Source organism: Dipteris shenzhenensis, chromosome 9, assembly GCF_047967505.1.
Source record: "Dipteris shenzhenensis isolate YYH24624 ecotype China chromosome 9, Dip_SZ_1.0, whole genome shotgun sequence".
Taxonomy (NCBI): domain Eukaryota; kingdom Viridiplantae; phylum Streptophyta; class Polypodiopsida; order Gleicheniales; family Dipteridaceae; genus Dipteris; species Dipteris shenzhenensis.
Genome location: NC_141604.1, coordinates 56584784 through 56606429, shown reverse-complemented (window position 1 = coordinate 56606429; position 21646 = coordinate 56584784). Strand labels below are relative to the sequence as shown.

The 21646-nt window shown below is 40.7% G+C and overlaps 1 protein-coding gene across 1 annotated transcript; it reads right to left on the bottom strand.

Moving 5' to 3' along the window:
- Positions 1-9455: 9455 nt before the first annotated feature.
- LOC147898873 (sulfite exporter TauE/SafE family protein 4-like) lies at positions 9456-15526 on the bottom strand. Its single transcript, XM_087379242.1, has 9 exons — positions 15229-15526; positions 14741-14805; positions 14075-14140; positions 13694-13745; positions 13418-13596; positions 11925-11996; positions 11734-11827; positions 9612-9752; positions 9456-9529 (listed from the first exon to the last, which is right to left on the bottom strand). The coding sequence occupies exons 1-9, from the start codon at positions 15524-15526 to the stop codon at positions 9456-9458; spliced, it is 1041 nt and encodes a 346-aa protein (XP_087235368.1).
- Positions 15527-21646: the final 6120 nt, after the last annotated feature.

Below are 21646 nucleotides of genomic sequence, written 5' to 3'. Positions count from 1 at the left end.
TTTTGGAGAAAATAAAACTATCTACAATGGGAGCACATAGTTGAAGGGCTTCTTGGGAAAGAAATGATTCCAAATGCCTCTAGAACCTACATAAATGATCACAAACGTGCAGATTCTATTAATCATAGGTGGTACCCATGTTGAGATATGGTGCCATGAGCACATAGATTAAAGGGCTAAGGTATGTGCTAAGGAAAGAATTAAAGTAGCCACCCTAGGATGTGGACTACGTGATGTGGAGATGTGGATTGAGGATATCCATAAGGAGAGATGTGGATGAGAGGATCCCACATGGTTTGACTATTCTAAAGGCTCTCTCTATATAAGAAGCCTATCATGTATTGTTGATCATATAGATTGCTATAGACCGAGTGTTTGCTACCCTATGTCTCTTTCATGGTGCTTTGATCCTCCTTGATCCTTCACTTGCACATGGTATCAGAGCATGGTTGTACCTTTAGTTAAGGTGCCATCCTTCTCAAGAAAGATCGAGAGTGTGAGAGATTGAGAGTTTATTCTTGAGTGATCTTCACTTCCGTCGAGGAATTTCCATTCATTTTAGTTCATCTCTTTTGAGTGTTTGGGAGAGCTCTTTGTGTGTGAGAGAGAGAGAGAAATCCATCCTATTCTCCTTCCTGTTTTCGAGAGATGTAGAGAGGTTTTCTATTCTAAGAGAGAAAGGTTTTCTATTCTATACAACTCCTCTACCATGCAACTAGCCTCTATGCGCACGACTAGCCTAGCCTATCTACAATGCAAGCATCACCTACAGCGACTCTATCTACAAGTAGCTGTAGCAGCCCTGAGCGCAACTCACTAGCTTAGCTAGCCGACCTTGCAACCTACGGCCAGCGCACACAGCAAGCCAAAGCGATAGCTAGCCGACCTTGTAGCCGCCTAGAAGACATCTACAACAGAACAGCCATCTCCTGCGTATCTACAGTTGAGCGCAGCCCTATGTAGCCAAAGCTCCTTCACTTCCGCTTTCCGAGCGCCCATCGGTTGTAGCTCCAACGCCGCTACCATCCATGGCTCCTCTGCAGCCTCGGATTTCCAGTGACCTCCAGCTCCAAAGCTCTGCCTGCGCCTCCAACGAGATCCTGAAGACAGAGCTAGTGACGAGAACGCTCCTCTACCACGTCTCCGCAACCGGCTGCTCCACCGCATCTACTATCAGCAATCGATGAGCCTTGCCTTGAATGAGTTGCTCCACAGACAGAGAAAAGCCGACCACGCGCCATCATTCTCCTTCATCGTCATCGTCGCCACGCCATTCCGTCGACCTCTCGCCGTCGTCGCTTCTCTGCATGGAACCTTCAGCCTAAGGTTTCAGACCTTAGGCCACCTGGCTGATTGCCATGTGGCAGATAAGGTGGTAACCTTTAACTGTGGTTAAGTTAACTATTTGGGTCAGTTGAACCTTGGTACAGTTTGAGTAACTATGGGTTAACTAAACTATGGTTAGTTAAAAGTGCCACATCACCAAGTGCCACCTAAGCACAGAGCCCCCTAAGCACAGAGCCCCCTACTAAGCACAGTATGGAATTCTGCATGTGAATCCCTATGCCACATTAGCAAAGGCCCCCCCCCTCTTCTTCACAGAATCTTTGACAAGCCATAACTTCCAATCCAGGAAGAATTTGCACACACTTCAAAAAGGAAAAGTGATCGTCTTTTCAAGCTCTACGTGTCTATCAAGTTAGAATCATTGTATGCAATTAGACACTGCCAGATTTGAAAGTATCTCCAACTGGTAAGACCTTTTGCAATGGCTATCCGCACACCAACTATTGAGAAGTTCACAGGGGAAGGATTTCACACATGGTCTACACAAATGAGATATCTCCTGATGCACCAAAAGCTTTGGAAGATTGTAAAAGAAGACATACCCACTGCACAAAATGATGCTTGGAAGGAAAAAGATGAAGCAGCACTATCACTCATTGGATTGCACTTGGGTCCAAACATAATTCATCATATAGACTCTAAGGATCATGCCAAGGATGCATGGGATGAGTTGAACACAGTGTTTGGTGCAAAAGCCAAAAACCAAGAAATCCATCTTAAGATTGAATTTTATGGTATGCACATGGGCTTCAATGAATCCATGGCACAATTTGTCAACAAAATCAAAAGCATTATGACTCAACTAGAGGGCATAAATGCAAAAGTAGGAGAGAAAGATGCACTTGCAATTCTCCTTAAAAGCATGCCTGCAGAGTATAGTGCATTGACAACTACTTTGAAAAATTTGGCAGATCCAAAGTTTGAAGAATGTGTATCCTCTCTTCTCAAAAAAGAAAGAGAGTTGAAGGCATCGACATCAACATCGACATTGACATCAACACTCAATAGCTATAATGAAGAACAAGCACTATTCAGTAAAACATCAGTGAAATGCTACCATTGCGGAAGGATGGGTCACTATCAAAGTGACTGCAGATTGAAGAACAAACCAAAGTGTCACCATTGCAAGAAGCTCGGACACAAGGAAGAAGATTGCAGATTGAAGAATCAACAAGTCAACTACGTGGAGTCATCATCAAGCTAAAAAAAGGCCTTGTGGACCATTTAGACACCAGGTTGGCACATTGTCTAAAATGGTTCAAAAGGACATTTTTAAAATGGTCCTTGAGCTCCCCAAAGCCATGATCCCAAAGCAAAATTCCACTTTTTGAATGGTCTCATAACATTGGAAAATCCATGAATTCTTCTGTTGTTTTCCATTTGACCTTATCAAGCTTGACATTCAATTCGAAAATTTGGGTTGTGTTTCTATTACTGTTGAGAAGATGTTTGATGGGAATAGTTTTTTGCTTCTTCTTGTATTGTTACCTTTGGATAAAATGGTAGGTTGTTCCTCTTCAAAGGCATGGTGGAACTAAAAACAAGATTTTAGAGGGGACTATGGTTGTCTTATATTTGCTTTATTTTTTCTCCTATTTATCATATGATTTGAATTGTTTCATGTAGAATGAGAAGGGGTGTAAAGAAAGATAAAGATTAGAAAAAGGGTGGAAATCCTTCCTCCCCCAAAGGGCAAAAGAAATGATGTAGCCGGTGAGGCTTCCTTTGAAGACTTTCCAAATTGGGAATTGATGAAATTTATATAATTGACGAGGCTAATGGGGAGCCATAAGATGATGATCAAGCTGACAGTAAAATGGACTTGCAAATGCCTGGCGAGGGTGATGTTATTGAGAGATGTACAATCTTGGGAGCAAATGACTGTTCAAGAATCCCCCTTTATGGGCTTATTACATATGCAAGAGTGAGAGGCTTGAGGAGTGATTTCTCTTCCCTCAAGAGTGAATTCTAATTTGAAGGATATCTACCAGAGAAAGGTGTCTTTTTATTTATGTTTGTACATGTGATGGGGTTAGGAAATGGAAGTTACAGATGTAATTAGTGACTCATGGCTATATGGAGGGAAGTTGATGCCGGGCTTTGAGAAAGAAATCTAAAAATAAAAGAGTATAAATTCCTTTCACAAAAAGTGTTTTATGTCTGGAAAGGGAACCATCGCACTTGGCGTAGATGTCACCAACAAATGAGGCTTACAAGTACACTAGGTCCAAGCACACCAAGTTGTTTGCAGCATGACAGAGCCTAGAAAATTAAGTGAGATATCACTCTTGGTTGGGCTGTAGGTTATGAATTCGTAAGTCTTTTCTCTAGTGAAAGGATTGTTTTGATAATGCTTTCTCTTAGGTACAGTAATGGGCTATTGGTTTCATTAATGAAGGCAAACAATGGGCAGCTATCCAAAAAAGAATTTTGGATAGAATGGGAAGGGTAGGAGTGCTAAAGAATCATAATCTAAGATTTATTTAATGTTTTAACTATGTGAATTGGCTGATTTGTTTAAGTTTTGTGTATGATATTCATATCCTTGGGTGCTTTTACATACTCCCTTTAAGCCTTGTTGGCCATTCTTTGAAACTTGTGTTCTTAGATATGGTCAAGATAAAAAATCCATAGTCAATCCTTCAAACCACTATGCTTTAAAAAATAGCGTTCACCTTTAGCTCTCTACTAAGGGAGTGATCTCCTCTAAGATGTGAAAGAAATCTTGATCTCCTACATTCTCTGAGGTGTCACAACCTGGCTTTACCAGGCTGGACATCAATATGTCCTTTTTGTGCATTGGTGGTCTTGTCATCATTGACCATTGAACTGGACTAGGTCTCATGTCCAAGACCTCTCCATTGCCAACTTGGAGGTGCCATGCTGCACAGAGTGAGTGTGGTCACCGGACATGAATCGTGAGATGTGAGATATCCTTTTCATGTGGCATGACATAGCACACCCTAAGCCCACACGTCGCTATGCATATCCCTAGCCTCTTATAGTAAAGGCAAGAAATTGTTCCTTATATGTTAGCTTGCAGTCCAAGTGGGCATGTGTTCTTCATTGCCCCATTGAAGCATGTTCGATTATGCCTCCCTGATGCCTTATGACATGGTTACGCTAACCTTTGGCACTCAAGAACACCCAGGCAATAGCTTATGCACACAACCCTCATGAATTTAACATTTCTTTGTGTGCATTTGTCGAGAGATGCCCATCATACTTGTGCTCAATGGCATCCATTGGGGCCATCTTTCTAAAGGTTGGGAGAAACCATTCACTAGCACCAATATTGAAGGCAATTCACATATGTGAATACTCCTCAGTAGAGTCCAATTGCTAAAAGGAAGAATAGGACAATGCTAGAGCAATGCTAATGAGGAGAATCTCCCAAATGAGTATTGGGTAGAAGCAATCACTCTACAAACTACTTAATTACTTGGCTTCCAATCAAATTGGTTCAGGGTATTGCACCTTATGAGGCATTCACTGGATATAAGCCATGCATTGGGCATCTTCTATATTTGGTTGCATAGCATATGCCTGCACAATGATTATCATTACCAAAAGTTGCATGTGAGGTAATGTAAATGCATCATGGTTAGCTATAATGAAGAGAGCAAGGCATACAAGTTGTATGATCCCATCAACTGAAAAGTCACAACATCTAGATGTAGCGTTTGATGAAGAGTCAGAATGGAATACATCAAATACATAGGAGATAGTCACACCGACTACTCAGTCACATACATAGAAAGTTAATGAAGAAGAGAAAGAACTACTAGAGAATTCCCTAGAAGAGCAACAACTTAAACCATAAAAGAGAGGAAGCATACCAATATTCAAGTTAAAGTATGGTAAAAAAGGCAAAGCAATTCAAGTTGAAATCACAATTATGCTTTTCTGACTATCATCATGGATACAAAAGAGCCAATGTACTTTGAGAATGCATTTGACAAGCTAGAATGGCAAACTACTATGAACAAAGAATGCTTTGTACAAAAATAAGACTTGGGATTTATGTGACCTTCCATCACGAAAGATGGCAATTGCAAACAGGTGGGTTTACAAGTAAATACAATCTAGATGGCATCATTGAAAGACACAAAAAGTCCTGTGATGATCAAATATTTGGAAATTGTTGTCACTATTAAAATGCATTTTGACCAATACATGGAGAATATACAAAATTCCCTCTTTTATCCTCTGAAGTTTTCCTATTCTAACTACACTCTTTGTAGCAGTCAAAACAATATTGGTACTTCAATTGGACCCATATTCTCTTAAAGTGTTTTTACACACAAATTCACAATCTTCATGTCCAAGTCCTCTACTAAAATTGTTCACATCCTTTATGAGAGCCTACAACAATGCAAAGCAACTTGATAGCTAACATTTATCAAGGTCAACCTCTAACTGATCTTGTTCCACCTTGGCTTCTTTTATGCTCATACAACTCTCATCCTAATGTCTAGATTTCCCCTTGGTTAAACATCCTAAAAAATACTCCCATCCCCCACGAAACCACAAAAAATCTATCAATACACCAATGTTTTGAAAGTCATTGTCCACGTTGATGGCCATAGCATGGGGGTACATATACCCTAGGCAATGGCGTACTTATATTATGACACATGCATCCAATATAAGCTCCAAGTGCCAGGCAAGGTATCTTCCATCCAACTCTAAGCTTAGACAATGTCGTTGGAGGTCCATGCATGCCCTCACCATGGACTTGGTATTAGCGACAAGGTCCACGACCGTATCGCCTAGAACTATGAATGTCTCTAGTAGGAAACTGTGCAAGAGAGTTATTCATGACAATAGGGACATCCATTATGTGCTTGAATTAAATATTTGCTACGTAGATATTTTGAGAATATTGCTATTAGGATTGTAGCCTCTGCTTACCTAACCAGATCTGGGCTGCCCTCCAAATATAGTGCCATCATGGGCTCTTGCAAGTAGACGGGTGCGGGTTTGGCTCGATCAATGTGTCTGTGAAAGGAGGGCAACTCTAACCATTTGTAATGAGGGGTGCTACTCCCACATGATCATACATTGGTGGATGGTATCTCCGCGTATGATAGTAGAATCCCATCACAAGTGTGCATACCTACAAGGATACTCATTAGTTCCAAAGAAATTTTCAATTAGTAACCACAATATTTTTCAAGAGTTTTGTGCATTATCAATTCAAAAGGATTAATGCGCTAGTACATGACACCACATGTCATCACAAATATGGCTGCATCACATGCCCAAAATGATCTTAAACACATGCGGTAACAAACCAACCATCATCAGCCACAAATTGAGAGGAAATCCCTACAACTGCAGTTGCAATGGAGTACTCCCACTTGTTCCAATTTGGTGGCTTCCCTCCAACTTGTGATCCGCTTTTGTTGTCTCTAAACAATCATTAGTAAGTTGTACTTACAAAAATTAGTAGGACCAAAAGCAACATTCACAACATTGGTGGAAGTTCAAGGCAATGGGCCGGATCGGCACATGATAGAGGTAACCCCATACCCAATATAGCTTCATGGCTCATTATAAAGAAGGGACATGTGATAGCAATTATTTTCCCAAGGAAGCTTAAGGTGAAGAACATGGATGTGTATCTCACTCCTTTGGTAAAGGAGTGGAATCTCAAATCCATGATATCTCTAGGCCAATCAACCATCCAAATCTTTAGCTAATAGGAATTCAAATGTGGACTATGCACAATATCCCAGCTTACACAATTACTTAGCTACATATGATGACACATTGTCATGGATCATAGATGTTGTACAATGAATCTTGTTTGCATGTATTAGGACTTAGCACATTAGGATATTATGATTTCCCTTCATGTGGATAGTTTACATAGTCATGACTCCAAAAAACCAGACAAGGTTGTGTACTCATTACATATGAAAGCCACACGATCCCAAGGAGTCTAATATTCCTCCATTCATGAAATTTAAGACTTTGGATGGATTTTGGCATACCGGTACCTACACCTAGCATGAGAAAACTCTTGATATTTTAAGAATATTTTATATTCTTCCTTATTGCATGCATTTGAAAGTCATCTATCTTTTGGATCCAATGCATATATATTCAAGAATATGGCTCAAAGTCTATAGAGGTGCATGATTGGTAATGAAGACATATTTAAAGCCCATGTAAACATGAAGAAGATGGGAATGAAGAGGATCTCATGGCTAGCAATAATAACAAATGGCAAGGTGATGTTGCCAAAAGCACCAGCTATGCTTACCAAGTTAGAGGATAGCTATTTGAAAAGATTTATCGCTAGTCTTGAAACCCGTAGAGGTTCCATGTGTGTCAAAGGGTGCATTGAGTGTGTAGGGTCCCAATTCCCTACCTCCTAGCCATGCAAGGCCTCCTCTCCTCCCCAAAAGGTCCCAGGAGGGATGAGAAAGAAGCATTATTATATCCAAGACCCCCCCAAGGGGGCACCTTTGCATATGGGATTAGTCTCCCATCAAATTGCCACGTGTTGATAGCACACTAGCTCCACACAAACCATGTTCCATTTTAGCCTAGCCAAGGGGTGCAGGCCACCACTTCCAACGCCCCCCTGTGGAAAAACCCCAAGGCAAACAAACCATGGAGCTGACCAAACTTGGTCATGGACAAACATAAGACCGAACCACCAAACAAAGGCCAGCCGCCCCACGAAACACCATGAGTAGCAAATGTGCCAAAGTCCACAAGGAGATACACATGTCAAGAGTTATCAAGAGCCATCATTGTCGCAACTTTGTAGCCCAACCAAGGGGTGAAGGCCACCATCTCCAATAGCCAGTATAAAAACCTCAACATGGTATATGCGTTCCTTAAAGGGAGCCTCTATTGCAAGGGGGAACTTAGTAATCTCAAGTCACAAGATATTGTAGGTTTTAATATTTTGAGTGACTATTATATATCATCAACCAAATGATTGTGTGCATAAAACATGCCACCATGATCCAAGGGACAATATATAAAAGGAAACCATCACGCTTGCTCCCCCCCATGATTTCTCCATAATCAAGAGGCACATCTTCTAGATCTTTTCTCCACCTATGTCTCTCCAGTCCTATATGGCTATGTTGGCATCTACCTACCATGTTTCAATCGCATGACCAAGACAATCGATTCCCTTATGAAAGGCTATAAGTCAATTAATCAATTCCTTTAAAAAATATTCAATTGGTTGAAGACTCGCATGGATGATTTTTCCCTATTAGTTTTGTTAAGAAGCAAAACTTTTATATTGGTGTCGAAAGTTTGTATGCCTTGATAAAAATAAGGTTTGAAAAATTCACCAAGATTTGAAACTTTTATGAGAAAAATTTTAAAGTTTCGCCAGGATTTACAAAATTTTCTTCTACGATTATAGGTAATCATTCATGCTTCTTTGTATTGTACTATGTGGTGAATTACATCCAAATATTTGTAAATGACCCATAGTATACACATGAGCCACAATGTGTCTTCCAAAATTCATAGTTATCAATTGCAGCCCCTATATCGATGCTTTTATCCATGTTTCTATTGATGCTGTCAAAGCCTTGCTCTAGCTTAGTTTTGATGCTTATTGCAATGTTTATGCTAATCGTTATGCTATCAACAATATTGACATGTATTTCAATGCTCATCAAATACAAGAAGTGTTTTGACATTTTGCATTTTCTAAGTTGAAATTGATAGTGTTTTGCAGTAGCGGATACTTTTGAGAGATGAAGATGTTGGTTATAAGTTGTTCTTTTTGTGGTATTTACACTGTAAGGTAGCTTTTAGGCATTCAAATTCTTTTGGGATCATACTACAACACTTTTTGGGAGGATTTCAAAAGATAACATATTCGATAATAAACACAAAATTTGCTCTATATCCCTCCAAAATAAACCCAACTTTATGAGATGGTATGAGTAAAATACAAGGCCCATTGCTACACACTTGAAGGTGAGAAAGATGCCTAAAGACCACTTTTACTATGCCTTGGGAAACTCTCTCTTTTAGGTTATGCTCTTTGGACTGACTCTTGCAATGTTCTCTAAATAGAATTTTCACATGTGAGTAGATTTAACTCTATTTATGTTTTTGAGCTAGTATAAACTATAAAAACCCATATATCCTCCTTGTTTCAATGTGTGGATATTCTCCTTGAGCCCTAAAGCACCTGTAAAATGTAAAAAATTAATATAAATCTTGTTGACATATGTCTACTCATTTCAAGAGCTCTGTTTCAAAAAAAATATCACCTAGGAGAATGGCACTTAACATTGTTAGGGATGTTAAAGTAAATATGATGATGCAGGCCCTTCCAAGTAGCTTTACCAAGCTTTGCATCACATGTTGACCTGAAATCCCTCCAAGGAAACTCACTGCAAAAAGATATAATGCTACATCCAAACTTCGTTACTATATTATCTAGGGATAACTAAATTATTGAAGAAGAAAAGATGGCAGCCTGCCATGTGAAAATAGCACCATACACTTCCCTTTGTAATTTATCAAAAGAAGTGAGTGTCCAAAACAAGATCGATTGATGAAAAGTTGTCATATTCATTTTCTTGGATTGGGAACCAAGTAGGAAAGCACCAGCATGAAATCCTTACCGTGTAAGTAGAGCATTTTGTGATTGAGATGAAACTAGAATATCTAGGTTACATTGTCTCAGACTCTTTATAAAATTGAGACGAGCAAGCATGCATTAATGACACCCCTAATAGCACTCTTCATAAACCCCATATAGCATGTGCGAGGAAGCATGTATTACTAATCTTGAATTTTTATATTTTCTCATGTAAATGATAAACCCCCTCTTGCATGTATACATTTTTAAATCTTGAAATTTAGATACCCATCCAAAAATCTACACATATAAGCTACACGGATTTGCCATTTTATAAATCATGCATGTAAACAACATATGAGTCCCTTATTAAAAATTAACCCTTCATGCACTAACCTGCTATGTTACAAGTTTTTTGAGTGAACCCCCTAGCTCGGGGGCACACTAGCATTTATGTATTTAATAGAACTAAACAACCACCCTTCGTCCAATGTTTTCTTCCCAAAAATGAGAATTTTCATAACTTATCTCTTAAGATAGCATTGGGCTAGTCTCCCTCATTATATTGAAATACAAAATTCAAGGTTCTATCTCCATGTGAAATGATACAAGCCCAAAATAAGGCTACGAGGGAGACGATGGTAGTTTCCTATGCTTACTTCTTCTATAAATAGGGAATGCATTTAGTATGTTCTCTCTCATTAAAAAAATGTTCTTCCATTTCATAAGTCCTCTCTTAAGATAGCATTGGGCTAGTCTCTCTCATCAATCAAAGTAAAATACCAAAAACAAGGTTCCATATCCATGTGAAATGATATGAGCCCAAATAAAATTATAATCTATGAGGGACATGATAGTAGTTTCCTATGCTTACTTCTTGTGTAAATGGGAGTGCATTTAGTATGTTCCACTAATTGGGGAGAGGAAAGGGATCTAGAGTGTCACTATATAGAAGAGATATAGAAACACCCATACCACATGTTTTCAAGGGGCGATTAGAAAACTCCTACTTTTAACACTAGAAAGTTTGAATTCTTTTCTCATTTTGAATAATAACCTCTTATGTACATAATCTTTGTATGAAAGTTGAATTTAAAAGTCTCCTCTAATTGAAGCAAAGTTTAAGTATATTTTTGGTGACCCTCCTGCCCTTCCTCTCGCGGGAGAGGAGTGAAAAGGAGATAAAAATCAACGTAAACGAAGAACAGAGGTAGTGCTTGTGAAAAGTGATCTTTATTGTATATTTTGTACATGCTATAAAAATGGCCAAAAAATTTGCTGAAATTTTTCCCAACCTACATTTTATGAACTTAATTTTAAGCATTGTATTTTTAAAAACCAATAAATTTTACACATTTTAAGCTATAAAACCAATTGTGTGTATAGTTAGAGAATTTGTTCTTTCAATCACTAGAAGGGGAGGTGGAGTATTGAGGGACACATGAATAAGGCGACATTGAAAAGGATTCAGGAACATTAATGAAGGGGAGTTGGATATTATGCTCTTTTTAATAATACATGTTGTTTGTTTAGCTTTTTGAACAACATAATGTTTAATAGTTTTTAAGGGTTGGGACTAAGTCCTATGGAAGAGAAGACGTGAGCTCAAGTCTAATGAACAGTTTATCTACTTTGGAAATTCAATTATATCCCAACAAAAAAATTAAATAGCTATATCTAGCCACGAGGTCAAAGATATTTCCCTATGCTTTGAAAAGATTATCAAGCTTAGGTTAATTGGCCTCCCTAGGGTGGCGGGTGGATAACAATTAAGTACAAAACAATAATAGAGTGAAGCTGGAGCATGCCATAAGGAATAGGAAACCTATGTAGAAGATAGTATTCCACGAGTGACAAAGAGGAAGAAAAGAGCATAACAAAGATTGATGTTGCAGTGAGAACCTGTCATGCAGCTTGTCATTAGTAACAAAGCGGCATAGAGACACATGCATGTTCATATAATCAAACCAACAAGTTGGATCTTATCATAGCTACTTACCTGTGGATGCACCCCAAACTCAAGCATAAGAGGTGCCAATGCAAAACCTACACCCAGCCCAAGTATAAATGCCTTTTCTTTTTGCTTGGAGCATTTAAGTCGTCAAGCAAGTACTGAGGCAGCTGTGGGGGCTTATGAAAATGGAGAGGATTAGATAGAGGGAGAGAGGATGAGATAAAGCTAGAGAGCTCGTAGCAAGAGCAGCAACAATGGTAGAGCATGAGCTCTTGGAGGCAAAAGGGTAGTAGCAAAGAGTAGAGTAGCATCTTCAGGCGATTGATTAGAGCAGCAATAGGTAAGTTAAGAGTGGAGAGTTAGAGAGTTAGAGAGGGTAAGAGAGGAGATTTAGAGGGGGTAGAGTTAGCTAGAGGAGAGTTAGGGAGGGAACAGTTAGAGGGGTAAAGAGGAGAGTTGGAGCATAAGAGATAGGAGAGAGAGAGAGAGAGAGAGAGAGAGAGAGAGAGAGAGAGAGAGAGAGATTGGGTGTGAGAGAGAATTAATAAGAGAGAGTGAGGATGGGAGTAAGAAAGAGGGTGGGAGAGTTAGTGAAAGAGAGAGAGTAAGAGAGAGTGAGAGTAAGAGTAAGAGAGAGAGTGAGAAAGTGAGTGAAAAAGAGAGAGTAGAAGAGGAAGAGACTCTTGGTTTCTCTCTGTCCCTACCTCCCTCCCTCTCTTCTTCTCAATTAGCACTCATGCTTTTGCATTTGTGGAGCTTGCTCTTCACTGTGTATTTGCCATGGATAAATCATGTAGTGTTAATCTTTTAGTGGGCATCTAGAGCTTGATGAGGTGGACTTACACTATGCTAAAATGACTTAAAATACTAATAGGCACACAAAGCACTCGATTCATTTTGGAGGGATTCGCTTGGTTTCAAAAACCCTCACTCAGAGTCTTGGGGAACTCGCTAGTTGGCCATTTGTTTGGGTGGCACTACTATTGGTTGTATGGTCTGTTCGAAATCAAATTGTGTTTCGTGGCATGGTGAGGTGGGATAGAGGGAGGAGATGAATTTGGGTGTGGTTCGTTCATTGGTCAAGGACTTGGCGAAAGTGGTGGATTAGCATGACGGGTTCATATCTTGGTGATATAGCGGCTGCATTTTGGGCTCTGCCCCTCATTGGCCAATTTGTGTATGAGGGTCATTTTACATTGCATAATGGCTCCATTTTGTATAAAAATTTGTAACTCTTAATGTAGAGCTCTGATCCATAACATGAAAGGCGACATTTTCCTATTTTTGCATAGAAAAATGTCGTAACAAAAAACTTTACAATGTATAGCTTGAAAATTTGGAATAATTCGCATTAATCAATCTTAAAATGCTAGACAATTAGTTTAATAAGTTGAATTAAGGTAAACGAAGAAAAACTAAACTAAAGAAAGTGACCTAACCTAAACTAAACTAACTACAACTAATGCAAACTGCTCCCCCTCTCTGTCTTCGCCTCCCCCCCCCCTCTTGTCATCTTTGTGTCTCCATCTTGCTCTTACTCCTATTGTGCCCGCAACCAAGCTAGCTGCGGCACTCACACCAAGCCTTAACATTCCAAAATGAATTGGCGTTGCAGAGCTATATTCTAAGTGTGAATCTGAGACTGTGTTTTCTTTAGTCTTACTGATCCTGTGTAGATTGATGGCCGCCACAAAGAATGCTAATACTGCTACTGGAATTTGAACAACAGAGTCAAAATGAGACAAAAAATAACGTGAACAATTACATGGGACAAGCACGGCTTCTTCTGAGATGGTGCTCAAGGGCTACTCATACCTGAAGACTAAAGAAAATCCAATATCTTGTACTACAGGTTTTGAAATAGCTCTGCCAAGTCAAGAAGAAAGTGTTTGACTCGGGACTTGATGTTTGTACCCAAAACACTTGACAACCCGCTTATTATATGCAATTTGTGAATGTAAATTGGAATTTTGCAATTCTATGAGAATCCAGTCTTGCTGGGAAAGCAATTCACATCTCTTGTCACTCGTATTAATAGGAAGCGCACAATTTTCTAACCTTCAAAATCTACAAGCTTACGAATATCACCCATACTAAACATTGGACGGCTACCTTCGCCCATTATAAAATGTTCTTGGTCACTCGTATTAACAGGAAGCACACAATTTTCTAACCTTCAAAATCTACAAGCTTACGAATATCACCCATATTGAACATTGGACGGCTACCTTTGCCCATAAAATGTTCTTGGTCACGGTATCCTGAAAAAAAAAGAAACACAGAAAGTTAAAGTGTTTGTGTGTACTTGAGCATATAGGCATATCCTCGCGAAGCATCGATAAAGAAGCAAGCAGACCAAATTAGCACCACTCGTTAGTCATTTTTATACTTTGGTGGGAAATCTAAGTAGCATTTTTGGCGGTTTTTCCTTTGAGTGAAAAGTCACCATGTAAAACGTAAACAAGTACAACCCTTAACTAGGAAAGAAAGCGATAGAGAATCCTTCTGGTCACCCGTTGGGTGCGTTTTATCTATGATTTCAGTTTTCTTGTCATCTAGAAAACCACGCCTTGCATTTTCTTGACCTAGAAACAACAAAATTTATAGATGAGTGAACACAACACAAGTCAAGTTCCTCCCAAAATTTCTTATCCGCTTGTGCTAGAAGGGGAAGGCCAAGCTGAAGTATATATTAAGAAATAGAAGTTCACACTAGAGCCACTAGTGCAAAGCACCTGCTAATTGGACTTTGCGATCTTTTTCCTCATCCGACTCCTACAAACACTGCCTAGCCGACTAGTCATTGCCATCCTTATGTCACCTCGATCCTTGCATGTTTACATATTGCCTCCACTATTTACCATCTTCTTGATCGTTTCTTGCTTCCATGTGACGATAGCTTTTCGAATTGTCCTTATACCTGTGCCTGTGATGCATTCAATCGTACAATTGTCAATGTCTGAATCTATTCTGCAGCCTTGGCCCTGTCATTGTTTAATCTGTCCGAAGCTACCATATTACCTATGAGAATAACGAAAAGCAGAAGGGTTATGATCCAGCTCGGGAAAATTAAGTTCAACGTTACTCCGAAGCTAATTCCTAGGATTGCCATCGGCTAGAGAAGAGCGGCAAGGTCGTAGTCTATGAGCGGAGAAGCTTGAAGGGGATGTTTTAATCATAAGTTGTATCCAACGCCAGATATTGATAGCTTGTCCCGTTATCATAGCTGCAAGGAAGATGATAAGCGGAGTTCCGAACGTGGACGAAGCTTATACGCATATGTTGCACACAGTTACATGTGAGAAAACTTGGGAAAACTTGCAAAGTGTGATTCAAGTCTGTTGCTCACAATTTGACAAGGCTGCTGACGATTTAGCATCAAATCCTATGATTAGATTCGAGGCGGGAATGAAAATGGAACCACCGGCACTGCCCAAGGCAGCACCAAGGAAAACGGCGACGAAAGCCAGGGCGGACGACCAATTGAAGCGAAAATCCTGCATCGGAAAAGGAAGAATGAGCGCATGTAGTTTGGAAGGCCATTGGAGGGGAGAAAAAATAAGAGCAAGGGCAACGATAAATAAAAAGCGTGTGAAAATGCGAGCGTTATAAGGAAGAGAGGAGAGGGCGACAGACCGGCCAGACATGGGAGGAGGAGGAATGAGGAAGGTGAGGGGGGGGAGAGGAGGAGGAAGCAAGGGAGAGGGTGAGGAAGCTGAAGAGGAGGAGGAGGGAGGCTGGAGGTGGAGGAGCCATAGTAGGGGGGTGGTGGTGGTGGTGGTGGTGCGCCAACGCAAATAAAAAGTCGTATATGAAATGGGGACTGTCATCGTGAGTTACGAAATATAAGGGTGTGCATCTGAGTCTCCAATGCGGGGCTGCTCTTTGATTTCTGACAGGTTCTTCTGGTCTCTTTCCAAATTCACGACAACAAACAGAAACGACCTTTATCCACGTGGACCACGCCCAACAACCTTCCAATTACAACAATTTCAACGTAGTTTGGCGTCATTTCTTCCAATGATTGGTCACAACAATTTCAAGGTAATTTGGCATCGTTTCTTCCAATGACTGGTTGTGCCCTCCAGTGCTCACGAAAAATGGCATTTAGTGTAAAAATACCGACCGGCTGAAATTGAGAAATCCCGATTGGAAAAATGTTATGCCTTTTTTAGATAGGGATTGAAATCAAAGGCAACCTTTATTTTAAAGGCACATATGAAAATAAACCTTAAGTAAAAGGTTGGGGCATAACTAGTCTTTCAAATAAGGGGTAGCTTTGCAAAGTGCCTTTATTAAATTATATATATATATATATAATATAGAATTTATATAAGATGCATTGTAATATGTAATATGTATTATTAGAATTTAGCTTAGAGCTATAACTTATAAGGTTGAATCATGAATGATCAATCCTGAATCCTGATTCCTGGAGGCTGGTATAGTTATTAGTCACCACTCACAACTTACAAGTTTGAAGTTACAACTCACATGTGACATCCTCATTAATTTTACACCTTACTCGGATTTCTCAAGCCTCCAGGGTCTAGACTCCAGGCTCCCTCCCGAGTCCCCAGTCTTGTTTTGAAATTTGAAATTTCCTTCCTCACGAGTCACAACTTCTGAAGAGTGGTCAGTGGTCACTCTAGTCTCTGAGTTGTGCAATCTGCCATCGCCCAAGCTATGAAAACATCCAACAAAGGGTGATGTTTTGCCCTCCTTTGTTTGCTCGATTGCATTCCCTAGGGCCTGCAGCATTTCTTGTGGCGCATCCCTCCTCAGAGACTTCATTGTAAGTGGATGCGAGTTGCACAGTGAAGGCACAGTAGGGTGGGTCGAGACTCGATAGGAATCAGGATTTCTTTGGATTCAAAGTGCGATCATCGATGTGGAAGCAGCACTGAGGGCACTTGACTTCGAGCTAGGTTGGTAAGTGATTTCCCCTGCTCCTTGCATCTTCTAAGTTCTCCCATCTTTCCATTTTCCCAAACTCGTCAGTTACAATGTCGATGACCGCGTCGGATGGAGCTTCCCTGGCATCAACTACAATAGCTCGGCTTCCTCCAAGAAGTTCTGCCGCACAGACTTCGATGGAGCTTCCTTGGCATCAACTACAATAGCTCGGCTTCCTCCAAGAAGTTCTGCGGCACAGACTTCCTTCGTGCGTATCATCCGCCTTTGCTCCTTTCTGCTCTTTTCCGTCTTCTTTCCATGCCTTGCTTGCCCCGGCTCCCCTGCTTTCGACCCACAACTGGGCAGCCTCCTGTGGCAGCGTATGCACTTCTTAAGCTACGCTTGGCAGACTACTGCAGTTCGCCAGTTCGCCATGACTTCGCTGGAGTTTTTGGCCATTGCGAGGCAGCTCGCTGCCTTTGAGGTTTGCCCTCCTCCTCGGTGGGGGACATAGGAAAAGATCGTGCCTTTGAGGTTTGCCCTCCTCCTCGATCGCTGATGTCTTCCTGGGGTATCTCTACGCTGCCAAGGTGTATGGTGCCCCAGAGCACGAGGATGGTGGCTAAGCCAGAAAGAAGAGTCACCTGAATCCTGATGTTGTTGAAAGCCTTGGAGGGCTGCTTTGTTCTTCAGGGCGCGGCCAGCCCTGGATGCACTGGGGAAGCGCAAGGAGCAAATGCCTTTCTTGAGTGTGTTGATGTTCATCATGGTGCAGTAGTGACTGGCTGAAGAGAGCAGATTTTCGTCGTCAAACTACTCTAGAGGAGCTGAGAAAGCGAAGAGCATGGCAAAACTTGTATAGCAAAAACGCAGGAATGCCATTGCATCAATGCCTACGTCGCAAGGTCGCAGCATATTGCTGAGCCTTGGATTGAGAATCGACGACATCACGAGGGGAATCACGTAAGAGCTTTCTCATCCACTACTCCCCATGTAGTTTTCTCATTTGTTACTGCCCATGCAGTTTTCTAGTCTCTTACTCCCCATATGGCCGTTGATCTAGCTACAGTTGTATTTCGTCTCAATAACATCCTAAGCTTAGAGCTATAAATCAATTTCTGAGTGTCGTGTCCAATTGGAATGGCTTGGAAATCAAGGGAAAGAGGGCACTCGAGTCATGAGCATCTACGAGGTGCTAGGTGTATGCCTTCAGGAGGGCGCCTGTTTTATAGAGAGATTTGCCCATTTTGGTGCTTTCGGTTATATTTATGCACACATCTTCTATGCGTGAGCCTAGATGTTGCTTGAGTCTGGGAAAATTCTTCCAATTAGGCCTAGCTGCTCAGAAAGGTAGATCCTGTGATTCTATCATGGTATCTCATTTCATTGACGTTGGCTACATAAAATTTGACCGACTTCACCCCTTTGTTTCTTGCTGCTTTGATGGCTTTTGCTACCAGATTCCTAGGCACGCATGTGTCCAAGGACCTTACGTGGATCCTCTTGAACTATAAACGAAAGAAAGCATCTGTTTTGGGTGGTGTGACCCTGCTAGTCACATAGCCCTATCCTTGTAGCCACACTCCTTCTAGAAACACTCTATCACACTAACGGCAAACTGCCTACAAATGAGTACTCTGCTGATCCTGCCTGGTAAAGTGAAAAAAGATTTCTAAATCATTGATCCAAGTGCCATTGCCAAGTAGTTACAGAATTGGCGCTACTTCTAGCTGCAACTTTGTAGCATACACTCCCACCATGGACTGGAATAAAGGTAGAACTACTTGTTGTCACTCACATGTATCTTAATATTGTGGACAATTTGGGCCTGTGGCAGAAGGGTATTGCCATGATAATGTTTAAGTTATGCCTAGAAAAATAGAGAGAAAGACTTGGCCTAGGATAGAAGCTCACAACCATGCACTACTCAAGTTCAACTCAGCAATCCACTCAGAAAACACATGATAAACTGAATGGTCTGTGTATTGCAGCAGCAATGTGTGTGTACATTGCTGCAACAATACTCCTGCTACACGCACCTCAAGGCGAGGCCTCAGTAGGCAGCAATAGGCAAAAACAAAAATGGTGGGCACTGGAAGAGCTCCTAAATTGGCCAATTGGCGCTGCAATAGCCCCTAAATTGGCTGACTGGTGCTGTTCTAAGCCAAACCTGTGTAGGGTTTGGCCAACCTGTCTAGCCAACCAACAGGCTGCTAACCAATCGACCTGTTCACTAGCCTATAAATGGCCGAATGCAGGGTTAGCTGCCTCACAGTGGGGGCTGCTGTGCTGCAGCCTTCAGCAGCCATTGCTGCGTCTAAACACAGTGCCTCAAAGCCCTGAAAACTATCCCAAAAAGGGATCGATCGTAGATGATGCTCAGGTCATGAGCATCTACGAGGTGCTTGCCTCCCTGCACGAGAATTGGAAAGCAAGCACTAAGAAATTGTCCGTGATCGAGCCACAGCAAGATTGGTCTCTCGGATAGTTGCAGGGAATCAAAACGGTCAAGACATCTGAGGTTCCGCCCTGCACCCTCTCAACTTTGGCCATCAACATCCTCCAACCTCCCCCATCGGTAGTGTTAAACGTTGCATTCATAGTCCTCATCGAGCCAACTGACTTAAAATGCTAGCTTCTTTCGTCTACTGCATTATTTTCCAGACGCAATAGAGCAGGTTTTAAATTTTGCTTGCATTTTCTTTGTGTTGTTCTTGATATCTTTTGATTGCAAGCTTCTACATTTCAAGATTGGATCCTATCAAATTGTTGCTCCTTCTAGCAATATGAAAATTGGAATTTTTTTAGTAGTTTGATTACATTAATTGCAGGGGCACTAAGCTGCAAGGAGGTTGCGTAGATAGCAGTGGCACTCCAAGGGATTTTTGATATGTCCAAATAAACTTTGTTACTTTCATGCTTTGTAGAAGAGAATACTTCCAATTTCATTTGCTTGTTGCCTTCATTCTTTTGGGTCTGCTGATTTCTTATAATAATACTAGATAATGAAGAGATGCATTGCTTTTTATTACTGCAATTCGATCATATTTTGGTCTCTTTGAGGCCTTGGGCATATGCATGCACGTTTATACTAGAAAATTGGATCTTTGAAATCAAATAGGCCTATTTGCAAGTGAATATAGTGTAAATCTGTCTTCTTATTATACCTATGATGCTTTTTACATGCTTTGAAAATTTTAAAGGAAATGCCATCTTTTTAGTTTCTTAAGAATTGGAATTTAGAAAGCTGAAAGTCTATGAAGAGAGAGGTAGCTTTTAGGAAAAGAACTTGATTATATTTTTTGTTGACTAGCCTCTAGAGAGATGCCTCCTCGACAAAGAACCTTATTCAGCTTGCCTCGCTTTACCCAGCAAGACCCTCCCTCTAAGGGCTCTAAGAAGCGGCAGAAGTCTAGAGGTAGACTCTTACAGGAAGTCGAGGAAGAGGAGATTTCAGTTGAGGTAGATTTAAATGCTTCAGAGCTACAAAAAGACTTGGAGATGGAGCAGCGTAGGCAAGCTTGGAATGAGGAATGGACAGCTGCATTCGAGTGGGCATATTTTGATAACTCTATTGCCAGGATGTTCTGCAAATATTGTAAAAATGACATTTGCTTAAAAAGCGAATTTGGAAAGGCAAGCTCTATCAACATACAACATAGTGCTCTAACGGAGCATGCGAGAAGTAGAGCCCATGAAGATGCCAAATATATGTACGGACCTAAGAGAGTCTTACTTGGGGATAGGATGAATAGGTCTAGAGAGGCAGCAGATCAAGCTACACTCACTCTTTTTGCAACAGCTTATCACGTTGCCAGAGATGATCTTTCTTTTGTGAAATACCCTGATGTTTTACAACTTTTATTATTTTGCAAGTTTCCACATATCACACATGATTTGTATCACAATGATAAAGCTTGTGCAATGTTTGTTAATTGCATAAGTGAGGCATTATTACAGCAAATTCTGCAAAGGATGAAAGCCCCTCAGTACTTCCGTCTCATGATGGATGAGTCCACTGACATTGGTCTTACTCAACATCAGATTGTGTATGCATCATTTATGACTTTCAACCTATAACGGTCTTTTTAGGATTGCTAGAAATTCAAGGTGGTACTGCAAGTCACTTGTATGAATCTTGTGATTTCTTCTTATCACAACTAAATCTTGATAGTAGCAACATGGTGTGTTTGGGTACTGATGGGGCTGCAGCCATGATCGGACATGTAAATGGTCTAGTTGGACGTATGAAATGAGCGAGTCCTTACATGACATCAATTCATTGTATTGCTCATAGGACAAGCCTTTGCTTGGTTGATGCAGTAAAACGATCAGCGTGTGCACAAGAAATTGATAGAATTGTGAATGAGATTGCTAGAGTGTTTTCTAAAAGTGCCCTGAAAAGCTTAGAGTCAGAGCTTGGTTGTGCTGATTTGCATATGAGTCGCATCCACAATATTAGATGGTTGAGTAGATCTGCTGCCATCCATAAAGTATGTGAAACATATGAGCCTTTACTTGTGTTCTTGAAATCAGAGAATGCAGATTTGTATGCAAGATTGAGCAACTTTCAGTTTATTTACAGCATACACTTCATGGCTGATATCCTTGAGAAGTTGTCTATCCTTAGCAAAAATTTTCAAAGTACCTTTGTTGATATCATAGCTATAATGGGGTTTATAGAAACAGAGATACGTCTCATTCGTGAGCAATTCATTGAGGATCCAGAGGTTGATGTCAATGCTTCTACATGGGATGGCATGGGGTATCATATAATTCCTGACTATAGGCCTTTAACAGGTCAGCTTGCTGCCCTTAGATCCTCTCTTCGAGGTAACAGATACAGATAACAGATACAGATCTGCTTGATG

Excerpts from the sequence above, each read along its gene's own strand:
- LOC147898873 (XM_087379242.1), bottom strand. The coding sequence starts at position 15,526 with ATGTCTGGCCGGTCTGTCGCCCTCTCCTCTCTTCCTTATAACGCTCGC. Across the intron at positions 14,806-15,228 it reads GTCAGCAGCCTTGTCAAATT|GCACAGGTATAAGGACAATT; the intron begins GTGAGCAACAGA and ends AATGCATCACAG. Across the intron at positions 9,753-11,733 it reads TAGGTTTCCTATTCCTTATG|CATTATATCTTTTTGCAGTG; the intron begins GCATGCTCCAGC and ends GTTTGGATGTAG.